Below are 15,358 nucleotides of genomic sequence, written 5' to 3'. Positions count from 1 at the left end.
AGACTGCATTATCCCCTGTAATAGATGTGATTGCTACCTTCCTAATATTTTAATTTTAATATCCTAATATTATAATTTCTCCCTTGAGTTACTGGGATTTACTTTATCTCTCTTAAGCTGTGGAGCTTCTTTAATTTGCTGCCCTAGCTACTGCAGTTGTTGTACTCCAAGTCTTACTTCCTGTTCTGTTGCTGAGCTGACCCACCACACCTTGTCCCATTTGAAAAATCCCTGCTTACATTTAGGTTTATATCTTCTGTCTTCTCCTAAGCCTAAGTAGTTTTTTCCCGGTACTTCTAGACCCTTTTACTCTATGAGCTAGCATTTTCAGAAATTTTTTATTTTCCCATGGCTAGATAGCCCATCCAGTAAAAGCCATCCACTCCATAATGTCGGGGTCATAGGAGCCAGAGATTGAGTTTCATTGTGACTTAGCAGCATGAAACTGTTTGTGAAACTGTGTAAGCCTTATAATTATGAAGATATATTTTTAAATTTATTAATTAATTCTACTTTGTTTTATTGTTTTTAATGCTGAGGTTGGCATTTTAATTTCAAAATGGAAATAGTATTTGTAAGATGATTTGAAAAAAAAAATACATGCACGGTTCTATGTCTGGTAATGGCTAAGATTGCTCCTAATGGAACTTTCCACAGATAGGAATCATAAATTCTGGACAAAGTGTAAAAAAGCACTGACGGCAATGGAGAACAACCACTTAGAAGAAAAAAATGACACTGAGTGAGTTTCCTGTTTTTTACAGCTTCTAGCCTGAGAGAAGGTCCCATCCATGGGGCAGCCAAAACTGAAAGAGAAATCCACTGTTTTACTGGCTTGAAAAATCAGAAGATAAAATTGTAGTCACTACTACAGATGTAAAGTGAGTAGGAAATCTTAGGAAGAAGATACCAGATAGAAGGAACCCCATATTCTTATTATAAAGTCTGTCAAAATTTTATCTGATACCTGAACTACACATGTGAAAGACAGGCTCCAAACAGCATAATTAAGGATAAAGGAATTTAACTGAGATTTCAGCTGACCTATGTATGGGAGACAAAGTTTGGGATTTCAGTTCAGCCAAGTTAGTTGTTTGCCAAAATAATCAAAAATCAACATCTTTCAGAAGAATATAACAGAATCCAGACTCTTAAAATATGTCACTCACAATGTCCAGATCAAAGTTACCAAATATATGAAGAAACAGGAAACATATACTCAAGAGCAAAAACCAAAACTCAAAAGGCAATGAAGACAACCCCACCACCACCAAGATAACCTAGATTTTGGATTTTTCAGACAAAGCATTTATACTATGCTCAAGAGTTTGAAGGAAAATACACTTGGATAAATAAATAGGAAATCTCAAGAGAAATAAAAACTATTAAAAAGGAACTAAATGGAAACTCTAGAATTTAAAAATATAGTATTTAAAATAAATGTCACTCTTGCTTAACAGCAGCATACTGAAGATGAAGGAAGAGTCAGTTCACTTAAAGATAAATCAATAGAATATATCCAATGTAAAGAACAGAGGAAAGTGGGGAAAGAATATAATAAAACAAACAGAAGCTCAGGAGTCTAATTATGTGTAACTATAATCCCCAAAGGGAAAGAGGAAGAAAATGAAGTTTTCTTCCTCCCTCCCTATATTTGAAAATATTTGAAAAAATAATGACCTAAACTTTCCAATTTTGGTGAAAGACATAAATTCCGAATTTATGTCTTTCAACCTCAGCAAACCCAATCAGGATAAATATGAAGAAAATTTTATCTAGGTTCATTACAGTTAAAGTGCTCCAAACTGAAAAGAATAAGAAAATCTTGAAAACAGAGAAAAATAAGTTACAGAATTACATAAAGGGACATCAATTTAGATGATCACTCACTTCTCATCAGAAATAATGAAGGCCAGAAGACACGGAAACAGTATTTTTTAAATGCCAAAAGAAAAAAGCTATCAACTCTGAAATACATATCCAGTGAAGATATTAAAGAACAGTGGAGAAATAAAAACACTTTCAGATAAAAGAAAATTAAGGGGATTAGTTACCAGCATACCTAACACTGTGAGAAATGCCAAGAAAATTCTACAGATTGAAAAGAAAGAAAACCAGCTTGAATTTCAGCTCTTCAAGAAGGAATGAAGAACATGAGCAATAGTAAATATGTGGGTAAATATGATTTTAACTTCTTTAAAATATGATTATGCAAAACAAAAATCACATAATATTGTCAGGTTTACATATGTAGATGTAATATATAATTCTCTATGTATTATATATAACAACCATACCATAAAAGAGAGGGTGTAAGTGGGTCTATACAGTTGCAAAGTTCTAACATTTTATATCAAGTGATGTGATATTAACTACTATGTAGACTGTGAGAAGTTAAGGATATATTATAATCCCTAGAGCAATGGTTCTCAATTTTTTTAGCCTCAAGACCCCATCACACTCCTAAAAGTTATTGAGGATGCCAGAGAGCTTTTGTTTGTGTGTATCTATTAATACAAACCATACTGTAAATAAAAAATTAAGAGATTATAAAAATATCCATTTATTAATTTATTTAAAATAAGCCATTACATTCTAGCATAAATAGCATGTTTTATTAAAAAAATTTAAACAACAAAATAATAGAAGATAAGTATTGTTTTACATTTTGCAAATCTCTTTAATATCTGACTTGATAGAAGACAGCTAGATTTTTATGTCTGCATCTGCATTCAATCTATTGTGATATGTTGTTTAGGTTGAAGCATATGAAGAAAATCCATCCTCATACATATATGTAGTTGGAAATGGAGGAGAATTTTAATAGACTTTTCAGATAATTGTGGATATCTTCTTTAATACTACACCAAAACTCAGAAGTGGAGGTTTCTTAAAGGTTAGTTGCCATGTGGAATATAAAAACCATATTGGTGAACTTTTTGTACTCTCCATTGGTCGATCTTGCATTTGAATCATTTTGTAACATCGTGCATTAATCATTTGGAAAAGAATGGTCCTAGATCTTCAAAATGTTGACACATTCATTAGACAGTATTCAAAAGCATGTGTTAATCGTCAGACCATCTCATTAGAAAAGTCTTTTAGTTTTAAGAAGCTGTTAATCTTACAGTACAAGTATGTACAAGTTTCTAAAAATTACAATTTTATCATTGGAAATAAATGCTGCCAGATGTTTTCATTGAAGTGATACACTCATTTTATTTATTTTTGAAAAAATAGATGCCCAGTAGCCAAGTCCAAATAAACCATTGTTTGTCTGCCAGAGTTGCCTGTCAGGTAAAAAATGGTGTTCTGTGAAAAAAAGTGGTTAGATCCACTCACAAGTCAATCACTTAAGTGCTTTTCCTCAAAATAGCTGCTATACTTGAGTATGGAGCAGAATTACTTTAAGGGCACATCTCATCTTATCACACGAATGTTAAATACACTAAGGTTTATATTTAATATAAATTATATTTTCACTGCATCACCAAAGATATTCTTCAATGAAACTGACTTTCTTTTTTTAAGTACGAGTGCATGGTAGTGAAGAATACAGTCACTGCTGGTACCGTTCATTGTCACCATCTTGATTTGTGCTAAGGCCCAATAATTTTACACACAGTTGGTTTAGCACAGATAGTGAATATATCAACACAGTTGACCCAGGATAAACAATCAGAAAGGTTATTCAACACTTTGATTATTTTGGTACCACTTGTGTTTCCTATCAGGTGTTGACATAAAAGAATATTTTCTTGGATGATTAGTTGGTGCTGACACCATATAAATACAACAAAATAAGCCCTGCCGCATCTATACATTCATTCATTTGTAAGACAAAAATGTGTTTGTAGACAAAACGTTAAATTAATCTTTACATTTTCAGTTAAATACTTAAATCAGTGAATTTATGTATAATTGGAAATGGCAATGACATAGTTCTTTTATAAACTTTCCATCCAGCAGGCATTCAGCAATGTCAATTATATAAGGCTATACTTGTTTCTCATCTATTGAGTACTTTACTGGCCAATGCAATATAATAACTTAGCCTTTAAAATGCTTCAGTGAGTGGCCATTTCCATTCTAGTCTGGAAAGTTATGAAAACAATATTTGGTGTTTAAAGCATTCATGATACCTACATTTAAAATTTCAATTCCTTTTGCTTTAAACTCTGAATGATTGGTCTCAAAGTGATGCTGCAGCTTAACTTGGACCATAAAACTATTCAAAAATGTTCTGTTACAGAAGACACAATAAGATAAATTATTAACATTTATAAAACTTACTGAAAGAGGCTTCATATTTTTTCATAATATTTTTGTAATATTTTTTCCTTATTTATAGTTTCATCCAGTTCATTTGACATAGATTCCTCTCTTCATTGAGTCAGAGAACTGTCTATCACTTTCATCTTTCTCAGCATCTTAGAGGTAAACAGGGAAGTTGGATGTTGGGAAAGATTATTGTGCTAAAATATATAACACAAAATTTACCATTTTAACCATTATTAAGTGTAGTCAGTGTCAAGTCTAGTTCAGTATCATTAAGTATATTCATATTGTTGTGCAGCTGTCACCGCTGTTCATTTTCAGAATGTTTTTCTCATCCCATACTGAAACTCTGTATCCACTAAGCAATAATTCCCCCATTTCTAGGCTAATGATCCATTCTTAAATATGAAAATATATATAATTTTTTATTTTGAAGTAAAATATTATATTCTAAAATCAGTTTTATTTCTAATTAAATTTTTTTAAGTTTTTGAAGAAAATTCTTAAATATTGTAAAATAAATCTTCATGGTATACATATTCTTGTGATTCCATGTAGGTGTGAGCACAATTCTAAATAACCCGCGGGTTAAAAAAAAAAAAGAAATAACAAGGGAAATTCTAAAATATTGCAAACTGAAAGATAATGAAATAAAATATATCAAAATTTGCGGAATGCAGTAAAAATTGTACTTGAAGGGAAAAGCACAGTTTTAAATAATATATTAGAAAATAAGGATATAAAATGAGTGACACAAGTTTCTGCCTTAGAAATGGTAGTGGGAGTGTGTGGAGTAGGAAAATGTAAGCCCAAAGTAAGTAATAGAACTGAAACAGGCCAGGCATGGTGGCTTTGGGAGGCTGAGGCAGACAGACAGTTTGAACTCAGGAGTTTGAGACCAGCCTGGGCAATATGATGAAATCTCATCTCTACAAAAAATACAAAAATTAGCTGGGTGTGGTGGTGTGCATTTGTAGTCCCAGCTGCTCAGGAGGCTAAAGTGGGAGGATAGCTGGAGCCTGGGAGGCAGAGGTTGCAGTGAGTCGAGATCATGCCACTGGACTCCATCTAATGCAACAGAGCCATACACTGTCTCAAAAATAAAAATAAAAAAAAACCTGAAATAAAGATAAAAATAGAAATCAATGAAATAAGAAACAAAACTTGGAGAAATTAAAGCCAAAAGTTGATTCTTGAATACACCAATCAATTTTATCTACAGGAAAAGAAAACAGTGAAAATACAGATTGCCAATGTTATGAATGAAAGAGGGAATATCACTAAACAGACATTAAAAGACAAGAGGATATGTGAACAACACTGCTGATAAATTTGAGAACTGAGATGAAATGGACAAATTCTTTTAAATATACAACTATAAATTGATAGAAGATGAAATTTATCTTATGTTAGATTTTGTAATCTAAGTAGACCCACATTTATTAAAGAAATTAAAGTTATAGGCCGGGCGCAGTGGCTCAAGCCTGTAATCCCAGCACTTTGGGAGGCCGAGACGGGTAGATCACGAGGTCAGGAGATCGAGACCATCCTGGCTAATACGGTGAAACCCCGTCTCTACTAAAAAATACAAAAAACTAGCCGGGCGACGAGCGGGCGCCTGTAGTCCCAGCTACTCGAGAGGCTGAGACAGGAGAATGGCGTGAACCCGGGAGGCGGAGCTTGCAGTGAGCTGAGAGCTGCCACTGCACTCCAGCCTGGGCGGCAGAGCAAGACTCCGTCTCAAAAAAAAAAGAAAGAAAGAAAGAAATTATTATCAAAAATTTCTCAAAACTGCAGACCCAGATGATTTCACTGGTTGATTCATCAAATATTTAAAGAAGAAACAACACCAATAGTATACAAACTCTTAGAAAATAGAGGAGGGGGCTGGACACGGTGGCTCACTCCTGTAATCCCAGCGCTTTGGGAAGCCGAGGCGGGCGGATCACAACGTCAGGAGTTCAAGACCAGTCTGACCAATATAGTGAAACCCCATCTCTACTAAAATGCAAAAATTAGCTACTAAAATGCAAAAATAACCCCATCTCTACTAAAATGCAAAAAAACTGCACTCCAGCCTGGGTGACAGAGCAAGACTCCGTCTCAAAAAAAAAAAAAAAAAAAAGAAAAGAAAATAGAAGGGAAGAACACTTTTCCTTGTTTTTTTTTTTTTTTTTTTTTTGTTTTTGTTTTTGTTTTTGTTTTTGTTTTTTTGAGACACCCAGGCTGGAGTGCAGTGGTGTGATCTCGGCTTACTGCAAGCTCTGCCTCCTGGGTTCACGCCATTCTCCTGCCTCAGCTTCCCGGGCAGCTGGGACTACATGCACCTGCCACCACGCCCGGCTAATTTTTTGTATTTTTAGTAGAGACGGGGTTTCACCGTGTTAGCCAGGATGGTCTCGATCTCCTGACTTCGTGATCTGCCTGCCTCGGCCTCCCAAAGTGCTGGGATTACAGGCGTGAGCCACCGCACCCGGCCAGGAGAACATTTCTTAGACCAGGTTTTATGAGGCCAGCATTAGTTGATGCCAAAACTTGACGAAGATACAGTGGCAGCCGTCTGTATTCACAGGTCCTACATCCATGGATTCAACCAACCTTGAATTGAAAATATTAAATAAGGCCAGGCGCGGTAGCTCAAGCCTGTAATCCCAGCACTTTGGGAGGCCGAGACGGGCGGATCACGAGGTCAGGAGATCGAGACCATCCTGGCTAACACGGTGAAACCCCGTCTCTACTAAAAAATACAAAAAAAAAAACTAGCCGGGCGAGGTGGCGGGCGCCTGTAGTCCCAGCTACTCGGGAGCCTGAGGCGGGAGAGTGGCGTGAACCCGGGAGGCGGAGCTTGCAGTGAGCTGAGATCCGGTCACTGCACTCCAGCCTGGGCGACAGAGCAAGACTCCATCTCAAGAGAAAAAAAAAAGGAAAGAAAATATTAAATAAATACAAAGTAACGATACAGCAATAAAAATAATATAACTTTTTAAAAACAATACAGAATAACAACTATTTACATATTTTTCACAGTGTTCGGCATTATAAATAATCTAGACATGATTTAAAGTATACAGTAGGGTGTGCATGCTATGTGTAAATACTATACCATTTTATATAAGGGACTTGAGTATCTGTGGACTTTGGTGTATCCACAGGGGGTCTTGGGACCAATCCATGGATACTGAGAGATGGCTGTACATTAACACTTACAGAATAGTGTCCCTAATACTTAGAGACAAAATCTAATCAACATATAAAAAGGATTATTTATTGTGTCCAAGAGATGTCTATCCTAGGAGTGCAGCATTGGTTTAACATTTAGAATCAGTGTAATTCACTACATTAAAACAAAAGAGAAAAACCACATAATCATTTCAATAAACAATGAAAAGGCATTTGACTAAATTTGGTAACCTTCGTGATTAAAAAAAGAAAGAAAACTCTCAGCTAATAGAGAATAGAAGAAAAGGAAAGTACTTCAATATCATTAAAAAACATCTACTAAAAAACTTAAAACTAATGTCATACTTAAATATTGAATGTTCTGCCCCTAAGATTGGCAACAAAACAAGGATGTCAGCTCTCACCATTTTTATTCAATATTCCAATAAGACAAGAAGAAGATACAAAAGGTAAAAAATGGGAATTAAGAAGTAAAACTGTCTCTAATTGCAGATAACAGTTATTTAAGGAGAACATCTTAAGGCATATACTAAACAACTAGAATAAATGAGTTTAGCAAGTTCTCAGAATAGGTCAAAATACTACAAACACATTGTATTTTTATATATAACAAGAATAATCAATTGGAAAATAAAATTTTAATGAACAACACCATTTACAATAGTAGCTCAAAAAAAAGATATTTAGGAAAAAATTTTCCAAAAAACAAGCAATATCTGTATACTGAAAACTACAAAATACTGCCAAGAAAAACCAAAGAAGACCTAAAATTAGTGAAGAGATATGCCATGTTCGTGGCTTGGAAGATGCAGTATTGTTAAGATGGCAATTCTCCCCTAGTGAATCTGTAAATTGAATGCAAACCAAATCATAATTTTACCATGCTTTTTTTTTAAAAAGGAAATTGGGCTGGATGTGGTGGCTCACACCTGTAATCCCAACACTTTGGGAGGCCTCGGTGGGAAGATTACTTTGGCCTAGGAGTTCAAGACCAGCCTTGGCAATGTAGTGAGACGCTATTTCTAAAAAAATTTAAAATTAGCAAGACATGGTGGTGTGCACCTGTAGTCCCAGCTACCTGGGGAGCTGAGGTAGGGGGATCCCTTGAGCCCAGGAAGTCAAGGCTGCAGTGAGCTGTGATCACACCAAAGCACTTCGGTCTGGGTGACAGAGTGAAATTCTGTCTCAAAGATAAGTAAGTAAAAATTTAAAAATTGAAATTGACAGGTTGGGAAACTCACCAACTGGTATACAGCTTTTCACATGTCAATCATACTTCAATAAAGTGGTTTAAAAAGAAGAAATTGACAAGCTGATTCCAAAATTTGTACAACAGTGCAGATGATCTAAATATTTAAAGTAGTGCTGGCTGGGTGGCGTGGTGGCTCACGCCTGTAATCCCAGCACTTTGGGAGGCTGAGGTGGGTGGATCACAAGGTCAGGAGATCAAGGCCATCCTGGCCAACATGGTGAAACCCTGTCTCTACTAAAAATACAAAAATTAGCTGGTCATGGTGGCACGTGCCTGTAATCCCAGCTACTTGGGAGCCTGAGGCAGGAGAATTGCTTGAACCTGGGAGGTGGAGGTTGCGATGAGCCAAGATCACACTGCTGCACTCCAGCCTAGCGACAGAGCAAGACTCTCTCTCAAAAATATATATATATTAAAAATAAAAAATAAAGTAGTGCTTTCCTGTAGAATTTTCTGTGTTGATGAAAATATTCTGTAGCTGTACCGTTCAGTATGATAGCTAGCCAAATGTGACTTAAAAAGTGGCTAGAACAACAGGAACTGTTCAGGAATTTTTAGTTTAATTTAAATGTAAAAACTCATGTGGCTAGTGGCTATTGTGTTGAACAGTACAGAAAGTAACCCTGAAAATGAAAGGGGTTCATACTACATTATGTTGAAACTTAGTATAAAGCTACAATAATTAAGACAGTGTGCTACTGACATGAGAAAGACAGATTAGTAGAACAGAATGAGAGCTTAGAAATCAATCTACACTTAATGTGATTTATTGATTTTTGACAAAGATGGTAAAGCAATCCAATACCGCAAGAAATTTTTTAAACTGGTGCTGAAGCAACTCGGTATCCATATGGAATAAAATGAACCTCTAACTCCATTTCATACCATACACAAAAATTAATTCAAAATAGAACATAGACCTAAATGTAAATGAAACAAGTGAAAGCTTCCAAAAGAAAACAGGGTAGTTGCAGCAGATTTCTTTGAGGGGCAATGAAAAGTAATAACCATGAAAAAATAAGTTGATAAATTAGAATTAATTAAAATTTAAAATTTCTCATCAGGCTGGGCACGGTGGCTCATGCCTGTAATCCCAGCACTTTGGGAGGCCAAGGTGGTCAGATCGCTTGAGGTCAGGAGTTCAAGACCAGCCTGGCCAACATGGTGAAACCCTATCTCTATTAAAAATACAAAAATTTGCCAGGCATGGTGGCAGGTGCCTGTAATCCCAGCTACTCAGGAGGCTGAGGCAGGAGAATTACTTGAACCTGGTAGGCAGAGGCTGCAGTGGACCAAGATTGCACCACTGCACTCCAGCCTGGGTGACAGAGAGACTCTGTCTCAAAAATAAAAAATAAAAATAAAAGAAGTAAAAATTCTTATCAAAGGCAAGACTGAGAAAATGCAAAGGCAGGCCACAGACTTTAAGAAAATCATATATCTGATGAGAGTTGATTGTCAGCATATAAAAAGATCTCCTACAACTTATTGATTTAAAAAGACAACCCAATTTGGAAGTGGTCAAACGATTTGAATAGATTCTTCACAAAGAAGATATACCAATGCCCAATAACACAATATTAGTCATCTGGGAAATGCAAATTAAAACCAAAATTAGATATCACTACACATCTTCCAGCATGGCTGAAAAGATTGACAGTCCCGAATGAGGTCTATAATTGGACAGTTGTGTGGAAAAACTGAAACTCTCACACTTTGTTGGAAGTATAAAATTGTACATCCATTTTGGGAAAAGATTTGTCAGTTTCTTACACAGCTGAACTTATGACCACCATATGACCCAGCAATTACACTCTTAGGTAGTTACCCAAAAGAGGTGAAAACATATCCACAAAACTATTTGTACAAGAATATTTATAGACTCTATCTAACTGTCATGTAAACAAACTCATATAATCAGAAAGTGGAATTAATGTGATTTACTGGCTCAATTTTCCTGGGTTTGAGTTTTCCAGGATGTGGGACTTCAGGTGCTAAAACCAGAAAACTCCTAAGCAAATCAGGAAGACTTGGTCACTGTAATTATCCTCTCAGTAATAAAAACAACTAACTCCTGATAGATACATCCAAAAACAAGGATGAACCTCAAAAACATTCTGCAGAGTGAATGAAACATACAAGAGTTCATATTCTATGATGCCACTTACATGAACTTCTAGAGCAGGTAGAACGAAATTGTAAAAGAACAGAGCAGGGGAGCATTTGTGTTTTGGGTTTGGTTGATGGGGAAGGGGTGTGAGGGAACTTTCTGGAATGATGATGTTCTATATTTTGGTGGAGATTTGGGTTACACAGGTGTATACATTTGTCAAAACTCAATGACTAGTAAGTTAAGATTTCTGCATATCTGTATTCTAAAAGTATCTGTAAACACTATTGAACTGCAATGTTTTGGATACTGAGGTGTTTAGGAGTTAGGTATAACTCTTTTTCACTTATCAAGTGTGGAATTTTTTTAAAAGTGGTATGTAAATGTCAGAGACAGGGAAAGGAAAATCATTCCTTGAGAATTTCTCCTGAGTTGAATTGTTTGTTCTGACTCTATTTTAGGAAAGTTTTCTTCAACTTTTGATAACACTTTCCATGTCACTGGATCCTTATTTTTCATCACTGGATCCTTATTTTTCATTTTGTAATCCTGTATTTTGCGGGGGTGAATCTTTTGTTTTCCAAATGAGTGGGTGTCTTTCATTGTTTTATGTTTGTAATTTGACTAGAGGTTGTTTGGTTTGTTGTATTAATTACTTCCGCATTGATTCTTTGCTCTTTTCTCACAATCTTTTTTTAAAAGCTTCCATAGTATTTACAAATTTAAACAGAGTTTCTCTGTATTATAGCCTGTTTCTGACCGTTGTCTTATTTCCCAAAGCAGTGCATATAAACTTTTGCAGTTATTTTTGAGGATGGTAATTCTTACAGCATTCTGTTTTCTGGTTCTTGTTTCCTTACTTTTCTTTAATAATACATTACTTCTAAAATTGGATCTGGAGGGGTTTCAGATTAACTTTTTTATTAACAATTTCTTTTGGATTCACAAAAATAAAATAGCATATTGTAGAAAATTTTAGCCTTAATTTTTAAGTTTTGCCAGTTTTATTTTCACACATACTTTTTGTGATGGTAATGTGTTAGCTCAGAGAAAGTACTCTGTTACTATCCCAACATCTTTCAGGGTATCTTTTATGTTTTTGTTCCTTCTTTTCATATACCTCTAAAATGAGTTGTTCTGAGGAAGTCAGTTATAATAATCTCAACCCCACAAGAGCCCTGCAAGACCCAGTGCTGTTCTAATGAAAACATTTTTAATTACCTGTTTCTGTCCTGAAATTAATGGCTTTTTAACCTACCTACACACATAAAATTCAGTGTAATTGCCTTAATTGTAACATAACGAGGAAATAAAAGGAGAGTAATTAATAAATATTTTGATACATTACTTTTGGAGCATGATGTAACAGATGTTTGTATTTAGACACAGAAACCATGAATGGGGCAGCTATAAATGCAAATTGTTACGGTGTGTTGCATTGGTCACTTGTATACCACAAGCAATATTGCTGTCAATGTCATGATTTTCTGAAATATTTGAACAACTGATAAAATTCTGAAGAAAACAAAGTACAAATTTCCTTCAATTTACACATTCTATGTGTTTCTGGAAATTTGGGCATCTATTTAAACTATGCAAACATGTGCTTCGTTTATATTCAAAACAATTAGGTTCTGACTCAGATAATTATAAAGAGGTGTTTCATCTTCATGAATGTCTGGGAGGACATTAGAAAGTTATCAAGGCCAGAGCACAGTTATCTTAGTGGAGGATCCTCCTGTGACTTGCAAGTCATCTAGCATCCCTGGACCTTGTGCACTAAATGCCATAATTGCCCCTTCTTAATCATTGTGACAACCAAACACAAACTTCCAAAACACTATATTGGGTGTTTCTGTGCAATGGAACTCTTTGGCAAGGATGTCACGGAGTAATTTTTTTAATGCATAAAATAAAATACATAGGATTGCAAAGAAAATGGATTTATGGAAATACAGACCCCAGGTTAAGAATCTCTGCAAGAGGTGACTACCACACCCTTCTCCAGTATACACACTCCAGTTGAGAACCACTAAGTTGGAAGGGCTTTTTATGTTGTGGGAAATGGTGTAAGCCATAGTCTTAAAATTTTAAGGATTTGAAAGTACATATGGGTGTCCAGAACATTTGCCATCAACACTGTCATCAATAGGGGACTAACAACCACTCTCTAATAGAATCTAAAAGAATGAAAGCAAATAGCATAGGAACTCTATTTCTATTCTAATTTTGTATCAGAAATTAAGTGTATCAAATGGACTAATGCTTCTATTTTCCATTCTTTTCTCATTACGACTAAACTAGCTCTTTGATTAACATCAATTAAAGTTCAGATCTTTTGCCAACTTGTTTATTCATATATTAAAAGGCAACCTTGGCAGAACAAAATCTTTCTCCAGCTGCTATTTGGCAAGTTGGCAAAAAACTTCCACATATTAAACACAAGCAGTTCTAGGAATAGAAATTGAAAAGCAAAATAATCAAGAGTTTATTTCAACAGGTGCTCACTTAATGCTTTCTAGGAGTACATTGCAAGAGGTGACCATATTGTATGTACATGAATAGCTTGTCATGACAAATGTGTAGAATACTAAAGATGATTTTTATTTGTTTTAGGGTATGTCTCTGTGCCAGACTGTCGTCGTGGGCTCTGTAGTCATTCTTCTGTACTCTTCCAGAGCTTGTTATAATTTGGTGGTGGTCACCATATCTCAGGATACATTAGAAAGTCCATTTAATTATGGCTGGGATAATCTTTCAGATAAGGTAAATACCTACCACATATTCCCAGTCTAACAATGTGATAATTAACTTACCCTCATCTAGGAGAATACTGTAGTGTTTGACTTACAAACACATTTATGGAATCTCTGTTTACTGTCAGTAATCATACTTAAAGCTTTGTGTTTTAAAATCTTTATATATGTGTGACATTTGAAATTGTTCTTCACAGAGAACTTCTACCAAAGGAGTATTTTCTCTCTCTTTTTGGTAAATAATAATAGTGCCACAAGCCTCTTGGTTGTATGCTAATTTTACTTATTTTTGTTAATGATGGTGTTTAAATATTTCTAGATAAATGAATTGCCTATTATTAGCCAGTGAATATGGTCCTTATTAAGAGGAAAGTAACTCTCCCCTATCCAAGAGTTACATATACTCTTACTATTTGGTTCGGGTTTAGATGTTTAAATAATGGCTTTCATAAAAATCTGGCTTTGTCAGCCTTGATAATGGGAGAGCATTCGTAGTTCCTTGGGTGTCCGGGTATTTGCTATCATAATTCCCAGTACTCTATGCATATTTAACTTTCCAGCATTCCCATATGCTTCCTAAATGTACATTTTGACATAGCTATGTGTCATATCTTAATAGTAATTTAGCTTTGTACTGAATTTTAGGGACCTTGGAATACTGTTTTTCATTTACGTTTCTAAAGTGAAGGAAATTTCACATGTGGTTCCTTGTGGCAGATTCTCTTCACTCTTTTTTCCATTTCCCTCTCCCAGCATCTGATAGAACAGAAACAAATTTAATATGTAGATGAGGTCCAAAAGCATATTTTAAGTAGAGCTGAGCTGAGTGACTTAACATGTTACATTTTTCTACAGGTGTAATTCAGGGTAAGTGCTGTTATTTTGCCTATGGAGCAGCTAGAACAGTAATGTCTTTAAAAGTCACTCTCTTCAGATTATGGGGCCTAAATATGAGATCACTCCTTATTATCCATATATTAAAATTGTCATAAACTGATACATTTAAAAAATTACTGCTTTTTATTCTAACTTCAAAGCATTTTATGTCCTTTAAAGGGTAAATGTCATTACATGAGAAACCACAAAATATAGAAAGTTTTAAAGTTTATGTGCCTGTAGTTGATATATTTTATCTTACCTGATTTGAAACAAGTTAACTGTGGAGGTGATTACTTATACATTAAACAGATGTAAAAATTCTCTGCCATACTCTGTTTACAGGCTCATGTAGAAGACATAAGTGGAGAAGAGTATATAGTATTTGGAATGGTCCTCTTTCTGTGGGAACACGTGCCAGCATGGTCGGTGGTACTGTTTTTCCGGGCACAGAGATTAAACCAGAATTTGGTATGATATCATAATATTCCCCAATGCTTGTTCTCCTATTTTTAAAAATTATGGAACATTTGTATTGATTTAGTATTTTTGGCAAAGGTTAAAACTAAAAATTATTGTAGTTTCTAGCCTCCTTTCTTAGTGGAAAAGTAAAACCTTCATATGCTATCTAATACTTTGTTCACAGGCACCTGCTGGCATGATAAATAGTCACAGTTACAGTTCCAGAGCTTACTTTTTCGACAATCCAAGACGATATGATAGTGATGATGACCTGCCAAGACTGGGAAGTTCAAGAGAAGGAAGGTAGATGTAACAAAGCCACTTAGCCTGAATTACTATTGAAATTGATTGGAAAAAAAAATCTAAGCTTTAACCAAAATATGAAAAAAGGTGATTTGGTAGTAATATGTCAATAAATAAGATCAGCAATACTGGAGTTTAAAG

General features: G+C 35.1%; 1 protein-coding gene across 1 annotated transcript in view; it reads left to right on the top strand.

Moving 5' to 3' along the window:
* Positions 1-15,358, top strand: part of GPR137C (G protein-coupled receptor 137C) — an 87,410-nt gene that overhangs the window by 68,459 nt on the left and 3,593 nt on the right. The window contains exons 4-6 of the mRNA XM_033188029.1: positions 13,437-13,586; positions 14,798-14,923; positions 15,099-15,217. Coding sequence (XP_033043920.1) covers positions 13,437-13,586; positions 14,798-14,923; positions 15,099-15,217 — 395 coding nt within the window. The remainder of the gene's footprint in view (positions 1-13,436; positions 13,587-14,797; positions 14,924-15,098; positions 15,218-15,358) is intronic.

Source organism: Trachypithecus francoisi, unplaced genomic scaffold (assembly GCF_009764315.1).
Source record: "Trachypithecus francoisi isolate TF-2019V2 unplaced genomic scaffold, Tfra_2.0 Lachesis_group3, whole genome shotgun sequence".
Taxonomy (NCBI): Eukaryota; Metazoa; Chordata; class Mammalia; order Primates; family Cercopithecidae; genus Trachypithecus; species Trachypithecus francoisi.
This window is presented reverse-complemented; position numbering and strand designations above follow the sequence as displayed.